The sequence below is a fragment of the Falco rusticolus genome, chromosome 1 (assembly GCF_015220075.1).
Source record: "Falco rusticolus isolate bFalRus1 chromosome 1, bFalRus1.pri, whole genome shotgun sequence".
NCBI classification, from domain to species: domain Eukaryota; kingdom Metazoa; phylum Chordata; class Aves; order Falconiformes; family Falconidae; genus Falco; species Falco rusticolus.
In genome coordinates this window covers 79,813,083-79,834,796 of record NC_051187.1, presented here as the reverse complement: position 1 = coordinate 79,834,796, position 21,714 = coordinate 79,813,083, and the positions used below count along the sequence as shown (strand labels likewise).

Genomic DNA, 21,714 nt, shown 5'->3' with positions numbered 1-21,714 from the left:
TCCTGTGTCCTTGGTAGAAGTCCACCTGGATAAGCATCATTATTTCATTATTCCTTAATCACCTAGTAAACAGCCAGGTAACATCTCTTGATTAATAATGACTCTTTCAAGAGCTTGTTGATATTATTTTCATAAAATTAATACAGAAGCACAATATTCATAAGTGTTTAAGAAAAGTTTAGCTACAGATGTGGGTTTTATTTCTCAAAAATCTCTCTCATTCGTGACTTACTGGCCTTTGCTCTTGCTATTTAAGGGAGCAGGCAGCTTAACTGAATTCCGTGTCTGATATACCATACATTTACATGAATTAAAAAAAGTGTTCTGCTGAGGATGAATCTTTAATCTATTTCATACAAAGAATGTATCAGAAGCAAGGTTGTATAAAACAGGTATGGGCAAGTGTATATGTATTTAGTCAGCCTATCACCAAGCATTTGTGCATACTTGACCTTGTCTTTTTCAAACAGACCCAGTACACTATCTTTTTGTATAATTCAGCCCATGAGGACTTATTTTGGTTTACTTCAGGAATATCCAAAATACCTTTGATTATTTCCTGTGTTCTTCAGAACTCAGTGAGATATTAAGAGAGAGCGCTATTGGCAGGAAGTATCCTGAATTGCCAAGTGGCTGGAAAGAAAAAAAAAAAAAAAAAAAAAAAAAAAAAGAGCCCCTATTTTGTCATAGTTCCTGCTGGACCAACTACCAGCGTGCAACAGTTTGGCTCACCTTGCCATTATTAGATACAATCAGTTCCTTGAGTCCCCTGCTCGGCAGGCAGTAAAGAAATAAAATTTCTTCACTTACTGGAGGAAGACAGTCTGCAAAGAACAAAACAAACCTTTCTGCACTGTGGTCTTTTTATTCAAATCTGGTTGAACTTTTTTTTTTTCCCAAGAAGAAAAAAACCAAACCAAACCAATAAGCTTTTGTCCATCCAATACGGTAATCCCAAGTAGTTTTGTGCTTTGTTTCTCTCTAGGCTCTTTCTTGAGCAATTTCCAAAATTAGCATGTCTGTCTCTTACCAAACTGGTTCACAGCAGTATTACCATGATCCCACATACACACATCAGCTGAGGAAAGATGGACTTTACTGGTCAGTACATTTTATAAACAGCTTGTAGTTCCCAAGATTATTGGAAATCAAGTGTTCAAGTTCCTCTGATTCTGGCAAGGATAGTGTAAGCTGAAGACCCTTCCATGTCTTCAAGCGTCAGCCAACCAAGCACACACTATAAAAATTGAATGTTTTTCAATATTATTTATGGTAAAGAATTTACAAAACCTTTGGAATTCTGTGATAGCTACACACTTCCTTGTTTTAGACATCAACTGCCACTGCTACAAAGAAATAACAAGATAAGTCCTCTTATTCTGCAGCCTTTTTTTTTAAGTCTCTGAAAGCCACACAGACTCGGGTGTACAATTATTACGTCCAGTACTTACAAGAAGATAAATTCAATACCTGGAAGAAGGACATATATTCATGCTGTTCACCATCACACAAAAGAAGGCACTAACAGCATGAACATGAGGAAACAGATGATAGATGAGAGAGAAGGGAATATTTTGTGGTATGGATTTTACAAAACTCAGATCTCAAAGTGAAACAGGAGCAACTAGACTACTATCAAATTCTCCAGCCTTCTTTCAAGCATAGCCTTGGGTGTAAGCGTCATACACAACTGTCACAAATCATCCCTTCATTGTTATAATCGGAGTAAATATCACCCTTAAAGAGTATCCACTAATTACCTTGTTACTTTAATTCACCATCAGCAGTTAATGTGTACAGGTTAAATTATAGTTTAGAGGTAGAAATTAGTAGTTTAAAGATAATGCCTGTTTTCATACTGGAATGGCAGCAGTTATCAGATTATTCAGATAATTATCATTTAATACACTTCTGCATATTGAACGGCATTAGAGATATTCCTCCACTACACAGTACTACCTAAGTATTTTTTTATTAAGGATTATTAAAATTTCTCTACACTCTTATTCTTTAGCTGCAGAATATAAGGAAAATTGATTGCATATCAGCAAACATTTTTGTGTTCTGATTCATATACTATGATTTCCAAACTGAAAAGTTACATAGTACAAGAGCTAAAATACTAAGTCACAACTGTCCAAGTCTTATCTATAAAGGGATTTTCCTGAGGCACAGACCAGCGTGGTTTTCATTACACTGGACCTACACTGGCTCAACAGACAACCCATGACACAGAATACATGACAGAAAACACCTATGTAATTTATCACTGCATGGAAGTTTGTGCACAGGGACAGTTAGCTTTCTGCTCTCACAGAAATGAAAATACACAGTTTATAGTAGTAATAGATTATGCTCTCAATCATATCACACTGTAAACAATTTACTAAAGACCCTTCTGAATTTCTCCCCTTCTCAAATAGTAAATATCATCTACAGAAAAGGTATATTTACCTTGAAAAGACACCATTTAATAATGTTTCTAGATTAAGCTTGCACTGATTTAATCTCAGAGAGACAATGTGTTCAAGAGAATGTTCTGTGTTTCGTATGCTAATATTGTTCCTAGAGACTACAAATCACCTGGGTATTCCCATACCTAAATTTCTAGATATAAAGCACTGGATTTTCACTTCAATCCATTTCTGACTAGTCTGCTTATAGGGTCTCTTCCTCTGAACCTCTTGCTTTATAAGGATCTATAGTCTACAGGTTTGAATATCTTATTTCATAGTTATAATTTAGAAAGAGCTAAATGTTTTTTATAAATCTACTACGACATTTATGACAAACATCTAAATAGAAACCAAGAAGATTAGATGCTGCAAACGTATCTGTAATACTTTGTTGGTGCTTGCCAATGTATGCCTTACGAATCACTCACTAGATAAAAGCATAACCCAGTAATAATTTTCTACAGACTGAAACAAAAAGCAGGCACCTGAAGCTCAATCTACCCACTTAAATTAAGTGACTTTGCCACTGTGATTATGCTCACCTCAGAGGAGTAACCCTACATTTATTTTCGACCAGCTCTCCATTACACAGTCTCTGAGGAAGACAATCTCTCACAAATCTATAATGCCAATTCCATAAAGAACTGTAAGGCCTAGACAAAATTCATTAAATGAATGCGGATGCCTATATCCAAAACTCCAAACCAAGCCCTTTCACTTCACTAAGTGGCCCCTTTATCCTGGATGTTCCTGAATTCTCTAGGTACCTCAGGGAACTCTTCCCTCCTGACAGTTCAACAGGCTCTCAAAACTGTACGTTGTGCACATGCTCATCCCAGACCGACTGTGAGCCCACCTGACCTCCTCTGTGATTCCTGGAGGACCCAACCTAAGAAGTGTAATCTCATTACATCATTATTCACATTAATAGCTTCTGGCTATCAGGTTTGTTTTTGTTGGCTTTTTCTTAGTACAAGGTGGAGGAGGTACCACCCTGGAACAGTTGCCTGGCTGCTGAGGAACTGCAACTCAGTTCTCTCTTCACCTGATGGGATTTGCCTCCACAACTCTGCCTCTCAGTGACATGCAATTAAAGCATGCTCTAATTACAAGGCCAGAAATTAGGTTTGGCATCCTCCACGATCACACAGAAACAGGACTACTGTGCGAAAAAAACCCAAAATGCCACCCCCCCCCCCCAACCAAACAAAAAAACCCCCACAAAATGCCAAGCCACCTCAAAAAACCAACAAAGGCATAATTCATGTGTTCATAAGGTAAGTAAACATGAAAATACTCACTATTTATTTAGGGTACTCTATTTAGTGAGAGTGATAAATCTTTGACTTTTGTTCCTTTAACTACTACTACCAAACAGAATTAAACAATCACTAAGTAAAAAAACAAGTAATCCCACAAATGGGACTGAAATAAAGAAATCCCTTTTTGAACTGAACGCTCTGAGCAATTTGCAATAAAATCATAGTGTCATAAAAATATGGTTGTGAGAGCCTGAGAAGTCACCTTAGCTATCCTTGAAAATACTTGTCTAATTGTCTCATTCCTTCCAGTGATGGAAATCTCACAGCCTGCACAGGTAACCCATCTCCATTTTTATCTGCTTTTAGTATTCAAAAGATTTAACTGAAACACCTCTTACAACAATGTAAGCCCATTCATTATGCTTAGTTCACTCTCTGCAATAATCTTTTACATATTTGAAGACACTTAAAATGTTTTTCCTAAACCATGTTTTCTCTCAATGAAACAAATCAAATTATTTCAAGTTTACAGCATTTGTTGAACAGAATCTCAGTGGCAACATACAAAGTCTAATCTTGCTTTATATTTTCCTGGCAGATGTACAGTTGGATACTCTTTAAGATTTAAAAAGTTGAACTGAGGTGTCCAAGCACCTAGCTCTTTTATAAAAGCCAGCCACTTGGAAAAAGTGAATCTTGCTCACTTTTTTCAAAGAACACTACCTATCTAGCAGTCATCTTCAGATATGAACTTTGGACAGTCCTTGTCATTCTGTTCTAGCTTTATGAGGGGAGTTCAGAATGCAAACTTTTTTGATTAGAATTTCTCATTAACTTCTTCTAGATGGCTCTGCGGTTAGCATATAGCCTCTTTCACCCTTTGAGATGCATACTTTGGGACTATACATGGAGCCTGGCAACCCAATGTTGAGTTTTGTGTTCTATTTCAGGTTCAGGAACCTAAAATGTAAGAAGTAAATATAATTTGCAGGTATCAGAGATGTCTGTATTAAACATTGGAACACAGTGACATCATCTTCAAGATAAAAATTACTAAACTAGTTCCAAAGCCATAAATAATATAGTTGCATTTGTACAGCTAGGCTGCCCTCGGGATCCTTGAGGGAGGGTATCGCTGTGGTCCGCTGCATGCAGCTGAACTCATCACTACCATGGATCTCCAGTTCTCTAGAGCAAATTCTAAAGAAGCAGGGGAAAGGACTTACCCAAATATTTTAAGTATAGCTTAGTGCTTGAGTCATAGGAACTCTGAAGCAGTAGTATCCCAATTCAAAAAAGCACTCAGGCAGGAAAGCAGGCATCAGTCACGTAAGATGAAATCATGTATTTATGGTGTGCTTAAGTCCTTAGCTAAATCAAGATACTTTTCCTGGATTTTAACCCAATATGGTCAATATCAGTATATACTATGGCAGAGGAATAACAGCCTACTGAGAAGGGTGAAAAATTAACAGTTCAAAAGAGATTGTAGTCACTGCACCTCTAATTAAGAAGGAAGTTGCAGACTACCTAGAAGACCATAAAATTATTTTTTCAGCCTCTGTCTTTAAAAGCAATGTTAAGATATGCCCATCAACAGCCTTTTAAATACAATTACTTTTCATTTATTGTGTAAAAGATAAATTAAAGAAGTGAGAGCAATGTCATTCTGAGATTTGTTGTCACTTGAATGCTTCTCATCATCTTCAGCATTGGGATGATGACTTGGCTTTCAAAGGACTGTAACTGTCATGGACATCAAGACAATATAACACAAGGTGATCTTGCAGGTAGCTGGAATCCATTACATCATAAATTTTCAAAAGTTTAGACAAGCCTTGGAAGTTTACTATGTGCTCAGTAGCAAGCAGGTCATTAATGTAACGCACTCTTGATGTTCTTGTAATAACACGTGTCGACCTGTCATTTAAGGCTTACTATTCATAGGTCATAACACAGTACTTGCTGTAAGATAATGCTTATTTAACAGCTTATGATCATTACTACAAACAGGATAGAATAAGAGTAGAAATAGTACTAAGCATATCCAAGTGAAAATTAAAATTTATTTACGGCATCTTAATTTTAGCTGGGGTAACTGTGTTCCAAGACTAGAAAATATATTGGGTGCACAAGGCAGAGATGAGCTTGGACTTTTCACTGACAAGAACAGCCAATAGAAGCTATTGCAAATCTATTGCAAAGTGGCCAACAGTCACCACTTTTATTCCATGAACTTCATTCTTGTATGAAAAAAGCACTTTAAAGATAAAACACAAGACCAAGCATGACATTACCCAGAAACTCACATTAAGTGACTAGTTAACACCGGCTTCCGAGAGGTTTAATTGAATAGCAATTTCAAGACAGTTCTGTCAAAGAGAACACACAATACTAAAAAAGCTATCTACAGCAAGCAGTAACTACAGTCTCTACAGCAAGCAGTTCAGCATAGCACAGGGAAGCCCAGACTGGTGGAGGCTGTGTCACTTCTGAAATGAGCCATCTCTGTGAACTAGCCATAGAAGTACAATATTACAGCTCAGTCTTGCCTCTTAGCTAGGTTTATTGTGTTGGGTATGGTGTTGCATGAGTCTGAATTTTAGAATGAAATTTAGTACCTCCATTCAGCCTTTTGCTGTAATATGTATAGACATAGTTTGGGTTGACATGTACTTATGTATCACTACACTACACTGTTGACCAGTGTAAAGATTCCATAAGAATGATGTTTAATAGAAATATGGATCCAATAGTTTTCCAAGAGAGATGCATCTCCAAGGTTCCAGAGATAGACTGAATCACAGTACAGCGTGCCTAACCACATTATGAAAGGAAAGCTTTTATACATAAGGTATTTTAATTCAATCAGAAGCTCATACAGCTAATCTCTTCGCAGAAACTGCCCACCATGTGTATGTTGACAAATGCTATTAAAATCCTGTAAAGGTTGTTTCAAAAGGCTGGATTTCAGACAAAGTTTTAGCCTGAAGGACAGCTAAGAAATGAAGGTATGTTTTAGTGGAGAAGCCGTGAAGCTTAGAAAATAAGAAAGTGAACAAACTGGTATAAAACTTGGGTGGACTCTGGGGTGTGGCTCAGATTTTTGTCCAATAATATTCTTTATTTATGATTTAATATCCATTAGTCTAAGGATTTCTACATGCAGAAAACCTGCTAAAAGAACAACTGACATGCATTCAGAAGTTGGAATGCTATCAGACACTGACATTAATTTACTTTTTTTCTTCTGGAGGGAACTTCAGAACGTAATTAATTCTTTATTGATCTCTTAGAGACAAAGACTTTTTTGTCATGGTTTTCCAATTGTACAAAATGTGCTAGAAAAGATTTACAAATACCAACAATGTGCAATACCTTAAACCAGAATAAAACATTTGGTAATCCTTGGTACATTTGCTGTATCACTTATACAAATTCTAGATTAAGACCCAGAGAAAATCAGGAGACCAAGAGGAGATAAAAGGTTTGTTGTTTATTTTGCTCCTCCTTCTCATAGCTTGTTTTAATACCAACAGGATGTAACCAACTACAATAAGGTCAAAGAACTAACTGTTTGCCCTAAAGATTTTATTTATCAATAGTGGACTATGAGAGATGAATAAGTATCTGGAATGGGAAAGTATCTGTGAAGGTTGTGATTTTATGTCTTCTCTTTGGCGCTAAATAAATTAAGGACAAAATTCCAAAGCCAAGGTGAATTCACTAGGAACTGATCAGGTACACAGATGTCTACATACAAGCTGGCCACCCCAGACCTATTTTGTATCTAATGGTGAGAAGCCAACACTTCTAATATGCAATTGACCTTATTACACAGGGGACATCAACAACAGGCAAAATGAATCTCTTTAGATATATTACAGATGTCCAAGAATAGATGAGATTTAACATACTCTTTGTATTTCTGTAATTAATAAGTCATATAATAGAATCAATAGAAAGTTACTTCCAAGCATTAGCTTTCCCAAAGCTTAAGAGTCAGCAGAATCATTATGTAATGATTTTGTAGACACACATGACACTTCTGACTGACAAAAACATTTGCCTGTAATATTTAATTAAATTTAAAGTTACTGTGTAGCAACTGTAAGAGGTTGACAGCTGCCAAGAGCTGTGAGGTTGCTGAATAGAATGGTATTTCTGGAGCCTTGCCCAGAGTTGAGACAAAATTTGACTCATCTTCATGCATACATTTGCAATATACCTCCAAACTAAATTAAGGATTTCACTCCATCACAAGGTCCTAGTGATATCATGTTAGAGCTAAGAATTGACTATAATATCAATAGAATCTTCTAAGAGACTCTAAAGTGAAAGATGATCTTTCCATACCTATGTTTGTGACCTTGTGTTGTGTTCTCCCAGAATGCACATGCCACAAACACCAATTCAGTTATTGGTAACAGGAAAATTACAATTTGACCTCCATTGTTTCTTTATACTACTTCAGAGTATATTAACAAATACTGCAGTGAGTAGGAAATACTGCAGCTGCAAAAGCTATGCCTGCAAAAATTTAGAAACTGTAGGATAGTAATTGAGCTAGATCAGGACTGATGAATTCATCATATCTATTTTTGCTTTCATTTTCAGCTAACAATCTGTTGACAAAAAACAGATACAAAAGATTAAAAGAGAGAGAGGAACAAAGAAAATATGAAAATTGCTTTACATTACATGACATCATTCCATTCAATCTCCTTATGTGTTACAGCATTTTATTCAATCTTTTCTGTCCTAGCTGTTCAAACTGTAATCTTCTTGGCATATATCCTGTCACTTACTGAATGCTCGTGCACTTTTGAGTACAATGGGAGTCCCAGTCTCAATAAAGATTTTTAGGCATCACCACAGTACAAAGAGGAATAAAAAAATACCTTCAAACAGCTAAGTAACTAACATTCCACCTCTTTGATCTTTTGATCTGCATACCAAAGAGATCAGTAAATAATAATATGGGAATGGAGATAAGAAATATTGTTTTTAATTACTGAAGTACCACTTTTACCAAGTATCACATCATCCATCAGAAGATGGAAGCACTAAACTCTATGAGTTCAAAGGAATCCCATGAGCTCTGGACTCCCTGTTTCTTGTATATATGTAATTTGATTCCAGTACCTCTACTGGATAGCCAAGTGGGTTTCAAAAATGCCTTTAACTTTTACTGAGAAAAGTTGCTCTGCAATTTTTCAGGTGGATAACCTATTTAACTGCTGCTCTATATTTTTAAAAAGAATTGGTGAACAATAATACAGTGAGAAAGTTATCAGCATGCACTGTTCAGAATATATTATCGCTCCAGCTTTAGTCACAAAGCTCATACTGGTCAACTGGATTGCAACATTTTGACATATGGTAATTACCACTGCAGAGAAGAAAAGGCTCAGAATATCAGAAAGGAATTCTAACCTACAGTGTTAAAACAGCATTAACAATAGACAGCGTAGCAAAATACTGTCTTTTGTTATCACTACACAGTAATACAACAGTTTAATTTATTGTTATTATATTGTCTAATTACTATATAAAATTTAAAAAGCAACATTTACCACTGAGAAGCCAGTGTGGAAAAGATATCAGTGGTTTCAGGTTCTTGGAACAGTTTCAAAAGTTCTGGTTCAGATGATAAGTCAGCAAGGATCCTTAACTCAATATGGGAAAAATCTAGAAAACAGTGTTAAAATAAATCTATTGCTCTAAAATAAACACACACACCTGCATTTTAACTAAACTATCACAAATTAAAATGCAAGCCCAGACTGTTCAGTCATTTCCTCGTGCTCAAAAAAACCAGATGCCTGTAAAAAAGCTTATACTGAAGGAATTACATTCCAGCCACAGATCACAAGGTGTCTGATTCCTTCATTATCTTCAAGTGTCAACTTAATCTTATTAGCTCTTTGTTTCTACCGACAAGGCTTACATATCACCCATTTCCAAAGCACACTAAGGAGTATACATAATATAACAATATGAATTGATACTACAGGATTTGACAGCCTTGTAAAATACGTCATCCAAAGGAGAAGGGAAAAAGAGAGGACAGAACTGTGAACATTAATATGTATGAGAACCATAATACATACTATCTTACCTGCTGCTAGTAATGTATATCCCTTTTTCGAAACAAACCATGTTCTTGGGGAAATAGTTACTATTTCCTCTTCTTTCCCTAGAAAGGAGACAGACATTTACGTCCCAAACCCCAATCCAAAAAATATTGGGTTAAAAACCATAGGAGGTTGTAAATGACATACCTAACACACAACTAAAACCACACAAATCTTAATGTAAGCAACCTAGTAGAGCAACTACCAGAACCACAATTATTTTTCTTTATCAGTGATGTACAGCATTTTTATCTCTGCCATCCTTGCAGTACCATTTCTCCTCCTCTTTCAAACCCAAACTCTTCCCAAAGCACTAGCTAACAAATATCTTCAATAACTAACACTATTCACAGATCATTTAATAAAGAAGGCATTCAGATAAGAGAGGGTCTATAGAGACAAACTAAAAAAATATTTTTTCTTATCTTTGAACGTACCACAGCATTGTGGTAATAACCAAATTCTGACTTACAGGTGGTAGGGGAATACAATATTGAGGACATACAGTTGATACAGGCATCCAAATTCTAATGACAGAAATCCCCTGTAATATCACAAAGCAATAATGTACATTGACATGGTATTAGAAACTCAGTGCATCCTGGGAACGCCACTTGTCTAGGAATAGAAAGATATGGTTGCTTGAAATACAATAGAATTAATCTGATCAGCATAAAAGTGGGGAAAAAAACATGTGTCTTGATACAGGAATTAAAAACGTAGAAATATATTTTTGAGAAGCACATATTATAAGATCATGGATAAAACTGATTGGACTGCTCCCATGAAGACCTATGTGCCACAGTTGCAAATTGCAGCTCAGGTCTACTCAGCCACTGCTCATGCATTTTATTTAAAACTTTAAAAAAAACACTTATAAAATATCAGGTAGATAAAACTGCTGTTGAAGTTTTACATTGTCTTCCACAGACTCCTGTTTTATGATCTGTATTATTTCAAATGCAGGGAGTGAATAGCTGTGAAAAGGCAAGCCTGCCCTTATCTGAGAAGCAAGTGCAACAGATGAGCAGCATTTCCCAACTACAGCTGTAGGTGTTCAAGAAGGAGAGCTTATGTGGGCAAATGTCTCCCTTGTATTTGAGTCTACTGTTGTGGGTTTCACTTTTCATCACTTGGGTCACACTTTTCTACGGTTTACCTTGGTTCTCTCTAAATCATCCGCCTTAAAGCCACTTCTGTTACCAAAACAACACATCTGACCAAGTATTGGTGTTCAGTTGTGAGTTTGATTAAAATGACCCAGCTTTAACATCTATCTCAGGCAAATCCTTACAAGCAGAATGCACTCAAATTTGTCCCTAGGATATTTAATGGAGTTAAGATGTGTAATTTCATCTGGAAAAAGGAACAGTGAAATAGTAGAGGGAAAGAAAAAAATCTGAGTTTTTGACTATTTAGATCAGTGCTGAAAGAGCAAATTTTTTTGCAGGAATGCCCAGCAAAAAGCAATTGGTTTAAATGAGAATGTAAAACTAATTATCAATAATCTATTCTATTCTTTAATGCTGGAGCTATTGGTCTGCTTTAAAATACAACTCAGTAAAATAATTAGATAAAATTGCCTTTTCCTGTTAGTAAAAACACACTTTACCTTTTATGTACTGTTTCCTTGTAATTCTAACTGGATGTTTAGAGATACCTTGAATGTTCTACAAATAAGAAAAAAAATGCTTAGTAATTTAAAGTTTATGAAAACACATTTATGAAGCAGCATAAGAAAATTAGTGATACTAATGCCAATAAGTTTTCCCCATATAATAAATAAGATTAACCACTTTGCCTTTCAAAAGAATCTTCATACTTCTGTATCTATAGGTACTTTTGAATATTTGCTCTTCCTTGAAAACTGGAAGCTTGTAAGAACAATTTCTCACTGGCAACCTTTCCAAATCCTAATCTCTAGATGCACAATAGAACATAATTAATAACCCAATAAAAATAATTTTATTCTTATTTTTTAGATATGGTGCATTACTTTCAAAAAAAGAACGCATGTGAACCCTGCCTTCAGCTAAGGCAACAAATTCTTCTTCAGCCTCTAGAAATTTTTCAAATATCTATTCCCACTTTCTTTAAACACATGCCAAAATAAAGAAGGAGCTCTTTCTTAACTACAGCACATCAGTCAAAATTAAAAGTGAGAACTAAGTTTATCAACAAACATGCAGGACTAGGAATAAAAGATTTTTCTTTAAAGATCTGAGTTCATACACCTCCAGTAAAGAATGAGAAATGACATGTGATAGCTTCCTTCTGTTATTTTACGTCTCTTCATCTAGAGAGATAACACATGACAAGACAATTCTTGTCATGTGTATCAAGCTCAATTTTCGTAATTCCACACAATTACTTTGCAAGTGGTTAAGGAATTAGATGAACATACTACTATTATATAATGCTGTGACTTCAGGAGATGGAAATAGTGCTATATAATTTCCAAATCAGAATGATCATTTTCTATGTAATTTTAAACTCAAAATTGTTATATTAAACTTAAGAGGGATGTAATCATACTGCAAAAGCTATTTAAATTTAAAGCAAAAGAACAAGACCTCCAAAACAGAACAGTATAGTTTCTAGTCTTAGTATTACACTTAAAGATCTACAATTAAATGTATTAAAGGTGAATGCCCACCACAGCACCACACACAAAGAGATAGGAAACTACCACATAAAATACATATTATTTTCACACCGTGGGTAAACTAGGAACACTTCTCTCAATGTATCAATGCAAAGTCTGACCCAGAAGAAGCACTTGCCATCTTTAATATTTTATTCTTCAGTTTCTAGAAACATTTAAAAATACAGTTGTGGCAATGCTTATTGTAATGCTATTAACCATATTTTGAAATAAGTGGTTATTTAACCTGTGCACAAAACTAAAATTTCTATTGATAATTATCAATTTCTAGCGATAACAAGTTGAGGAGGATCACTGCTTGTTCATATGAATAATAAGCGGTTTAAGTGGCCAGGAAGCTAGCAGATCCTCAGAAGTTCAGAGAACTAAGTCCTTTATTATGTACCTGGACATGAATGTGCCTGATCTTACACATTTAAAAACAAAATCACAGTATTTTAATTCTGACTTGAATAATTTTAATGGTAGAGATCATCCTATGGACTTCTTGGGCTCTATATTGGTATTGAGATGTACTTAGGATACCCTCCAGCACAGGTTAAAGAGTTGTTTGTAGATACTCTCACTGATTATTGTTCCTTAACTCATTTGCTTCAAAATCCTGAAACAAAGTGAAATAATTTTTTTTTTCAAAATCTATCCAGAATGGTAAAAATAAATCATTATATTGCTGTCTTGATTTCACTGACAGCATATGCAGAAAGTCTGCTTTTAATGCAATTTTAGAAGTGTTACTAATAATTCTGAAAAACACTAGTAAGTAATTACAAGTGCAAAATGTACTTTCACTTGTAAATTAGTTAACAACTCATAATTTGAATAAATCATCAGCAAAGTAACTCAAGAAACATGCAAGTGGTAATGCTCGTCTTTAAGCTATTGGAATAGCTTAATAGATTCCACTCATCTAAAATTAGATGTCTTCAGGCTAGCCGTTGGTGTAAACTAGCTTTCTAGAATCCCTCCATAGTCAGTAGACAAAGACAGATTTAACTACCTGCTGGAGATTCCTATCTGTATATGACACATACTTAGAATGAGTTGAATGGGTTGACCTAAGATTCCCCTGGAGATGTTCTCTAAGATTTAGATTATCAAATTTTATGAGATAAATTTACTTTATATATTTCAAAGGATGGAGAAATAAGGAGACAATCTCAGAAAAGTCTTCCAAATGGAAAGCTTTCATGTGCTTGAGTTACAAATTAGGTGACAATTTTATGTATCGAAAGTGGAAGACTGATGTAACTTTGGTCAATGATTATTACTACCTTGGACTACACGATACAGCCTGTGGTTTTGCTTTTCTGTATTTATTTCAAGTATTTTTCTGCAAAACCTTCACAGATCCAATCTGAGATGTGACTGTTATCCTTTACCACTAGAAAAGGGCATCCACATCTTATTAGAAGTTGTAAAGAAACAAATGCTCTCTCTGAACAATTATGCTCAAACAGACAAGAAGGAATATACTTGAAAGAACATGATGAAAAAGCTGGATGTGAAAGTTAACTATTAATACTTCTCTTCATTGTTTCTGAGTAAGGCAGGGGGAAAAAAAAAGTCAGGCTATTCTAGTAGATGATTAACAGGAAAACACTAGCATTGGTTAAAAAAACAACACCATAATCCAAAATTCATTTCCAGAGGCTCCAATGGACAAAAGGACAGATGAAGTCAACATCCCAGTTTCAATTATGTTTGAAAGGCTGTGATGACCAGGGCAGGTTCCTGAGTGCTGGAAGAAAGCAAGTGTCACTCCTTTCTTCCAGGAAGAGGATACAGAAAACTACAGGCCAATCAGCTTCTCCTCAATTCCTGGGAAGGTGATGGAGCAAATAATCCTGGAAAACATTTGCAAACACATTAAAGTCAAAAGATGATCTGGGGTAGTCAGCATGGATTTACAAAGGGGAAATCACGCTTAACCAACAATAGCCTTTCGCAATGAAGCAACTAGCTCAGTGGATGAAGGGAGAGCAGCAGATGTTGTTTACCTTGACTTCAGCAAGGCTTTCAAAACAATCTCTCTTAAAAGCCTCATAGACAAGCTGATGAAGTACAAGCTAGATAAGTGGACAGTGAGGTGGACTGAAAACTGGCTGAACTGCCAGGTTCAAAGGGTTTTGACGAAAGGCACAAAGACCAGCTGGAGGGCAGGCACTCACCGAGTACCCCAGTGGCCAATACTGCTCAACACTTCCATTAATGACCTAGATAACAGGACTGAGCACAACCTCAGCAAGATGGCATACAATCCAAAACTGAGAGGAGTTGTTGATACATCAGAGGGCTGCTCTGCGATTCAGAGAAACCTCAGCTCTGGAGAAATGGCCTATCAGGTTCTCACAGAGTTTACAGTCTGGAAAGCAGCTTTGCAGAAAACGACCTGTGAATTCTGGTGGAAAGAAAAAAAAAAAAAAAAAAAAAAGTTGAACATGAACCAGCAGTGAGCCTTTGTACTTAGGAAGGCCAACAGCATCCTGGGCTGTGTCAGGAAAAGTGTCACCAGTGTCAGGCATCATGAGCAGAGTGCAAGCATCACCTCTCTTGACCTGCTGGTCCCCAAAAAAAACGCTCTAGTGGACCCTGCTTTGAGCAGGGAGGGGTTGGGCTAGATAGTCTCCAGTGGTCCTGTCCAACCTCACCTGTCTTATGATTCTATGATTCTGGTTTTATAACATTACTGTAATTGATTAATTTATATATCCCAGTGTCAATCCATCTCACTCTCTCTACTCCACATGGTTTCTGGCTGAGACAGAATTGAAGCCTTCAATGGTATGAGGCAGTGGAAAGACAAAGACAGATTCTGGTTTCATTCCAAAGCAATCTAATAAAAATACATATTTTTAAAAAATATTTAACAGATATATATGTAGCTACACTTGTAGCATAACACAAAAATTCAAAGATTAAAGACAGAAACAAATACTTTGCAGAAACTGTAGTCAGTTAGTGCATCATGTCTTATGCAGACCCTCAGAAAAAAGATTGTATTATCTTGATTATGGAAAATGCATGCAAAAATGTACACCTAAGATGCATAAATAATTTTGGCAAACCTGCAACACAATTAATGAGAACTAGTTGATTGTATAAATGGAAATTTCTATTTTTAAAAATGTTTTCCATAGAATCATAGAATTATTTAGGTTGGAAAATACCTTTAGGATCGTTGAGTCCAACTGCTAATCCAGGACTGCCAAGTCCACCACTAAACCATGTCTCTAAGGGTGACATTTACACATCTTTTGAACACCTCCAGGGATGGTGACTCCACCACTTCCCTGGGCAGCCTTTTTCAATGCTCGATAATCCTTTCAGTGAATAAATTTTTCCTAATATCTAACCTAAACCTTCCCTGGCACAACTTGAGGCAGTTTTCTCTCGTGCTGTCACTTGTTATCTGGGAGAAGACACCGACCCCTACATGCCTACAACCTCCTTGTCCCACCACCACCACCGCCCAAGCATTAAATCATTAAATATTAAATTCTGAAATACAGTTATCAAACTTAAAAGAAAAAGAAAGCACTGAATCTTATCTGCACTGAAGTCACTTTGGGTGTGATAAATTCAGACTGACTGTCTTTTTCCTGGGTGTCCAAAGCTGACACCTTTCTTTGGCACTGGACCTGCCACACAGGGATGTAGCACTCCATCAATTCATCATCTATTTTAGAATTTCAGGTACTTGACACATTTCCCCAGCATCTGGATGGTTGTTGGATCACTGGTTTTTTAGCTAAACTCTTCAGAAAACATTGTGCTGGAAAAGTAGGGAGCATAGGCATGGCAGGAAAAAAACAATCTCAGTAGGAACACTAGATTAAAACAATACATGTTGAAAAAAGAGACTGCTGATTTCTTTCCTCCTACCTCCATAATTTGATTTTTTTGCCACTATAATCCATCCTGACTGGTGATCCTGATGCATCCCTTAGTCCAGTGTTTTAGCAAAGGTTAGAAATCTGTTTTCTTGGTTCTGAAAATACTTCTATTAAAAGTTGTTCTACTTTTAGTCTGTTGTTTCAGGTGGAGACAGTGTAGATTCTTGCCTGCACCATTAGCTCCTGTATACAGAGCCATTGAGAAACAATGACAGACTTCACTTTGGCAAGGAGACTCAGAATTGATGGGCTCAATGTCTCTGTTACAGCCTCACAAACACAGCTTTCTCATGAAGCATTCAAGCTTTGCAAAAAGGATGCTCTAATCCATAGGGAAAGTCATTGTATCAAAGAGGAGCAGAATTATCAATGAAAACAAAACCTAATCAAAATCCAACAAAAATATGTAATTCCCAGCTTGATGAGTTTATTTTAGTCAGATGTATTTTCTGTTGAGCTTTCCATTCTACATCTACATTCGCAATTGATTTTTTATTCCTTCCTCGGTTAAAAAACAGCATGTTATTTTGGTCCTCTCAAAGGATTACAGCATTCAGATATATATTGGCTAAATTACTTTTGAAGTCAGTATAGTTGGACCACCTAATCACAGAGGCTGGTGGTGCATTTTAATTATTTCTTACTCTATGTCAAGTCAAATCATTGATCATATTTTTCCTGTTAAATTCCCCTTTCAGTTATTTATATCGATTCAGTTAACTCATACCTCTCTTCCTCTCTACATACATTTTCAGTAGCATAAGTTGCTATTTTCTGAGCAAATAACCTCAGTCAACCCTGATAACTCCCTAGAAATAGATGTTTATATAGGTATACAAACACATCTATAGCCATACGTAGATTCTTTTTTTTCTAGAAAATGGCTCATTAACCTACGAACTGCTCAGATCTGCATTTCTAAATACCTACAATATATGGCTGTCTTAAGACCTACAAACTGCAGGGAGGGGAATAGGGAAAAAACAACAGTTAAGTTCCTGAAATAAATGAGAATGCATGGAGGTAGCTTCAGACTCCTCTATAGCCAATTGATTCTGATTAATTCCTGGACTGATCTAATGACTGACTTAAAAATAACAGAGACAAAACTTACTACTAACATAAGAGTATCCACTTATAAATATATACAGTATAGATGTGTCACAAGGGAAGAGCAAAAACAGCCAAGGAGTTAGACTGAGCAGATATAAGGAAGCAGTTAGACCAGGTAAAGTTGCAATGTATGTATCTTTTGATGTGGCAGCTAATCCACCTGCTGTTACAGTGAGGCACAGTGCCAAACACAAGAGCAAAATAAAGACAATTGAGGAATTAAACATTGTTTTACTGTGGCTACCAATGCCAGAAAAAAGCAAAAAATAGCTGCATTTCTTGTAAGCAAGACTATTTCCTGGAAATTAATAATTTCCCAATACTGGATAAAAACACAAATATTTCTCTTCTGTTTGAAAAAAGTTCAGAGCAGTGAAATTCTAGTTTATTTCATGAAATGTAGCACTCCAGGAAAAACTGAAGCATTACAAATCCAAAAGTGTCTGGTGTTTCTTTTGGTATCTTCTCCTGAAAGTTTATGAAAAAAAATTAGGCCAGACTGTTCTTTCTGAACAAGAGCTCAGCTCTACACAACGAAACACAACATAAGCTTTTAAGTTCATGACATCTGTCTGATGGCTAGCATTTTATTACTTTTGGAGCAGAAGTAATACTTTGGTCTTACAGACTAGACTTCATTGCAAAAAAAAAGTGGAGTTATATTATATAACTCCACTTATTTTTTCCTTTTTATTCTTGTAGTGGATTTCTTTCTATTTACTTCAAAATTTTCTCACTCCTTTTCCTTCTTTATCAGTTGTCTTCTCTTGCTTTACATGGGCTGACACCTACTGATAAATTGTGCTCTCATAGCTCAGTTAATCAATTTAAGAAGAAATATAAGCACAGGTTCAGTGAGCTACTTCCTTAACCATCAGCACTCTGCTTGCTCCTCTGTTAAAGGCCAAAAGTGCTGGAGAAATGGCAAGGAAAACTGCACACTGCCCAAAACAGTCTTCTTGCAACGCAGAACAAGATTTCAGAGTCCTGAGGGCATGCACAATAACAAATTTACTCAATTTGTCTGGCACCTCCAAAGTTAGTGGCAACTCACTTAGAGCAAATTACACAGCAGAAAAAAAAATTAAAAAACCCCAACCCTTCATGATTTCTCTTTTGGAAAATTGCCATATTTAATTATTGTCAATAGCAGCATTTATTTTTTGTTGTAAAGGAATAAACAGTTATTTTCTGTGACTTCTACAAAACAGAATTTCAAGACATTCTGAAGATCTAATTTTTAAAATTTAGCAAGTAGCTTAATAAACAGCGAAAATAAAAATGAACAAGGTCACCATAGCAATACCAGCCTGGTATGTATGTGTACAGGCATTTCTAAGAAAATCTTGACTTGTCTGCAATTGCCACCTAGTGGCTAGTTAAAAATGAGAGATCTGTTTTCTGTGTTCAAACACACAGAAACATACAAACTTCTGGTGAAGGATTTCTTCATTTTTGCACTAGTTACTGTTTTTCAGCAGCAAACAACCATTCAAAGGTAATGCACTCCCCTTTTCCCTTATCCAGCAGCACAAAATTATCAAGGATTTAGAGGTCAGTCAAGTGGGAGACTTAGCGGTATTCATCATGTTCCCACAAGCTTAAGCAGCTTTCAAAGTGAATACAAGCAAAGAAGAAAAGGGCAACCAAAAACATTGACTTCTTACTTTAGAGAGTTGGCCATAAGAATAGTGCATTTGATTTCCTATGATTAATCCTCTTTCTGCTATATTCTTTGAAATTTAGACCTAGCAATGACCTCCGGTAATAAATAATATTTTAGAAGCACATGACAAAGGAATCAATGAGTGATTTTGAAAATAATAAAAATACTGTCTTTTACTAACTTACCGATTTTGACATTTTCTGTGATATATTATTTTGTCCAACTGTGGGTTCAGCCCAGATGCTTGATTAAATACTGACAGATTACTAACCTTCACACAGCAAGGAAGTTTGTATATACACAGCTCTACACATCTTTCAAAGAGACAAAGACTTCTTTTGTTTCCCTATATAATTGACTAAATTTAAATTACTTATTTCATTTTCCTTAAAGAAAATTATACTCAAAACATAAGCTTTGTTAAACTAATGCTCATTAATATGGGAGGCTATTAAACTCTGGGATGAACTCCAAGAAGATACGATTTGGTTTTGGTGAAAAAACCTTAAGGCATAGAGATGACAACGCTCTGAGTGGCAGTTGGAGCTAGTAAATATTGTACTAGTTGTATATTAGCTGTATATTATAGCTTTAAAGTAAACACTGTCAAGGGAATACTGCCCAAAAAGTACAGATACTAGACCTTTAAACACAGGAAAAATTACAAGATTTCCAGGCTGGAGGAATTTACTTTCTAAAGAAAAGATATAACAATTGTTTTAAGAAAGGGTAAAATTTAGCATCTCAAACAAGATAGTTTCACATACTGAGGAATTTACTGAGCATATGTTATCAGGGAATTCCTCTTAAAAGGCTACAAAAAGTGTGAACAGGAGGCTAATTAAGGGAGTTAAAGGAAAACTAAATAACCAGTGTCTCTTTCATAATCACAGTGAGGAAAGGACAATTCTTGATTTGACAGAAGTGGTCCTTAACTACAAGATCCTAAGAGGCACAGCCAGCAGATGATCATGTCAGTATGGGAGAACTAAGGACAACAAGGCCATGTGGGAGTCAGCAAGATGACCTCTGTCCTATTCTATCTTCAGTGACCATTATACAAACCAATGTTATTTGTTGTTGCTCCAAATCTGACAGAGTGCATCCATCTTCAAAACTCTGGCTAAAGTTTCCTGAGGTTTTCTGAAAGGATGCTGAGAAAATAAAGAAATGGCAAATCTTTCATTCATTGACACAGAAAAAAAGAACTGTCACCGGAGAAAGCTGAATGTAATAGGGATATAGAGCTACAGACATAATTTCCCTGAAATTCTTTGGGATGCCAATGACAAAGCTTTTGAAAATCAGTATTGTCTGAAAACTGGACCACCCAAGATAAGAAGTCTCTTTTGCTGTACTAACTTTTGATCTTCACCTATTCTTATTCAATCTTTTTTTATCATTCTTCATTTCTGTCTCCTCCATTTTTTGTCTTGTCAGATTTTTTTGAAGTAATTTTTGCTGACTGAGATACAGAATGGGAGAACAAAGTATAGTAGAACACTATAGCAAAATAAACTATAGAAATACTTGTATTATGTTAAAACATAACAAAACCTATGCTGAGAACAGAATTCAACTATATTTTGCCCTTGCAAAAAGGAATTCAGCCATTAGAGGAATATGCTAACACCTCTCACTTCTGAGAGCTTGCAAGACAAGACATAATCTGTGTGTTCTCTCAGAACATATGTCTCCAAGCTTTGAGTATTTCCTAAAAGCGTACATCTAAAAATCGGATTAACAGAATACTTCATATGAAGAATAAAAAATTCAAGCAGAATTTCTAGAATATTAATCAACTCACAAGAGGTATCAACAGACACCTTCATAATAAATAGGCGTATATATATTTAATATAAAGATCATAGATGCATTTCTGCACATTGCTCAAGATTCAAGCTGAGCAACCATCTTATGGATGAGGACAGTGAAAATGAACTCTGTAGGACATGGGCTCTATTAAATTCTTCAGTACAGAGGCACAATAACTGTGACCACACAGAGACATCAGGGGATGCTAATATATGCCGATCTTAACCATAAGGAAAAAGTGCTCAGCCAGGAGTTGAAATTTGTGAGGATAAACAGTGGAAGAATAAAGACTGTGAAAGACAAGTGAATAGCATCACTTGCTTCTTGTAACCAAAATACCATGCTAAAATTGCTCTTAAACTATTCTAAAATTCTGTGGACTTCGTAAAAAGACACAACACAGTGTATAGATTAATTTCTTTAACAGAATACTTTAATAATAGATATTACTATAGTTACTTCACTTTAAAACACCTTTTAATTTGTAAGATAGTGAAACCTACCCAGCTAAAAAAACAACAACTTGTTTTGAGCAAAAATGACGCTAATTTCATTTCTTGTTAGCTGTGTGCTTCAGTCACATTCATATTAGACAAAAAACAAACTGGCAGTAGCATTAGCTGTGTTCCAGGCATGGATTTCCAAAGCATGATAAGTATATAGTTTTGGCTTCTACCTGCAGTATTTCCCAAACATTGCTGGCAAAG

The 21,714-nt window shown here is 35.8% G+C and overlaps 1 protein-coding gene across 1 annotated transcript in view; it reads right to left on the bottom strand.

Moving 5' to 3' along the window:
• Positions 1 to 21,714, bottom strand: part of POLN (DNA polymerase nu) — a 112,823-nt gene that overhangs the window by 47,572 nt on the left and 43,537 nt on the right. The window contains exons 18-20 of the mRNA XM_037386486.1: positions 11,468 to 11,525; positions 9,840 to 9,917; positions 9,295 to 9,409 (exon numbers count right to left, since the gene is read on the bottom strand). Of these exons, the coding sequence (XP_037242383.1) occupies positions 9,295 to 9,409; positions 9,840 to 9,917; positions 11,468 to 11,525 (251 nt within the window). The remainder of the gene's footprint in view (positions 1 to 9,294; positions 9,410 to 9,839; positions 9,918 to 11,467; positions 11,526 to 21,714) is intronic.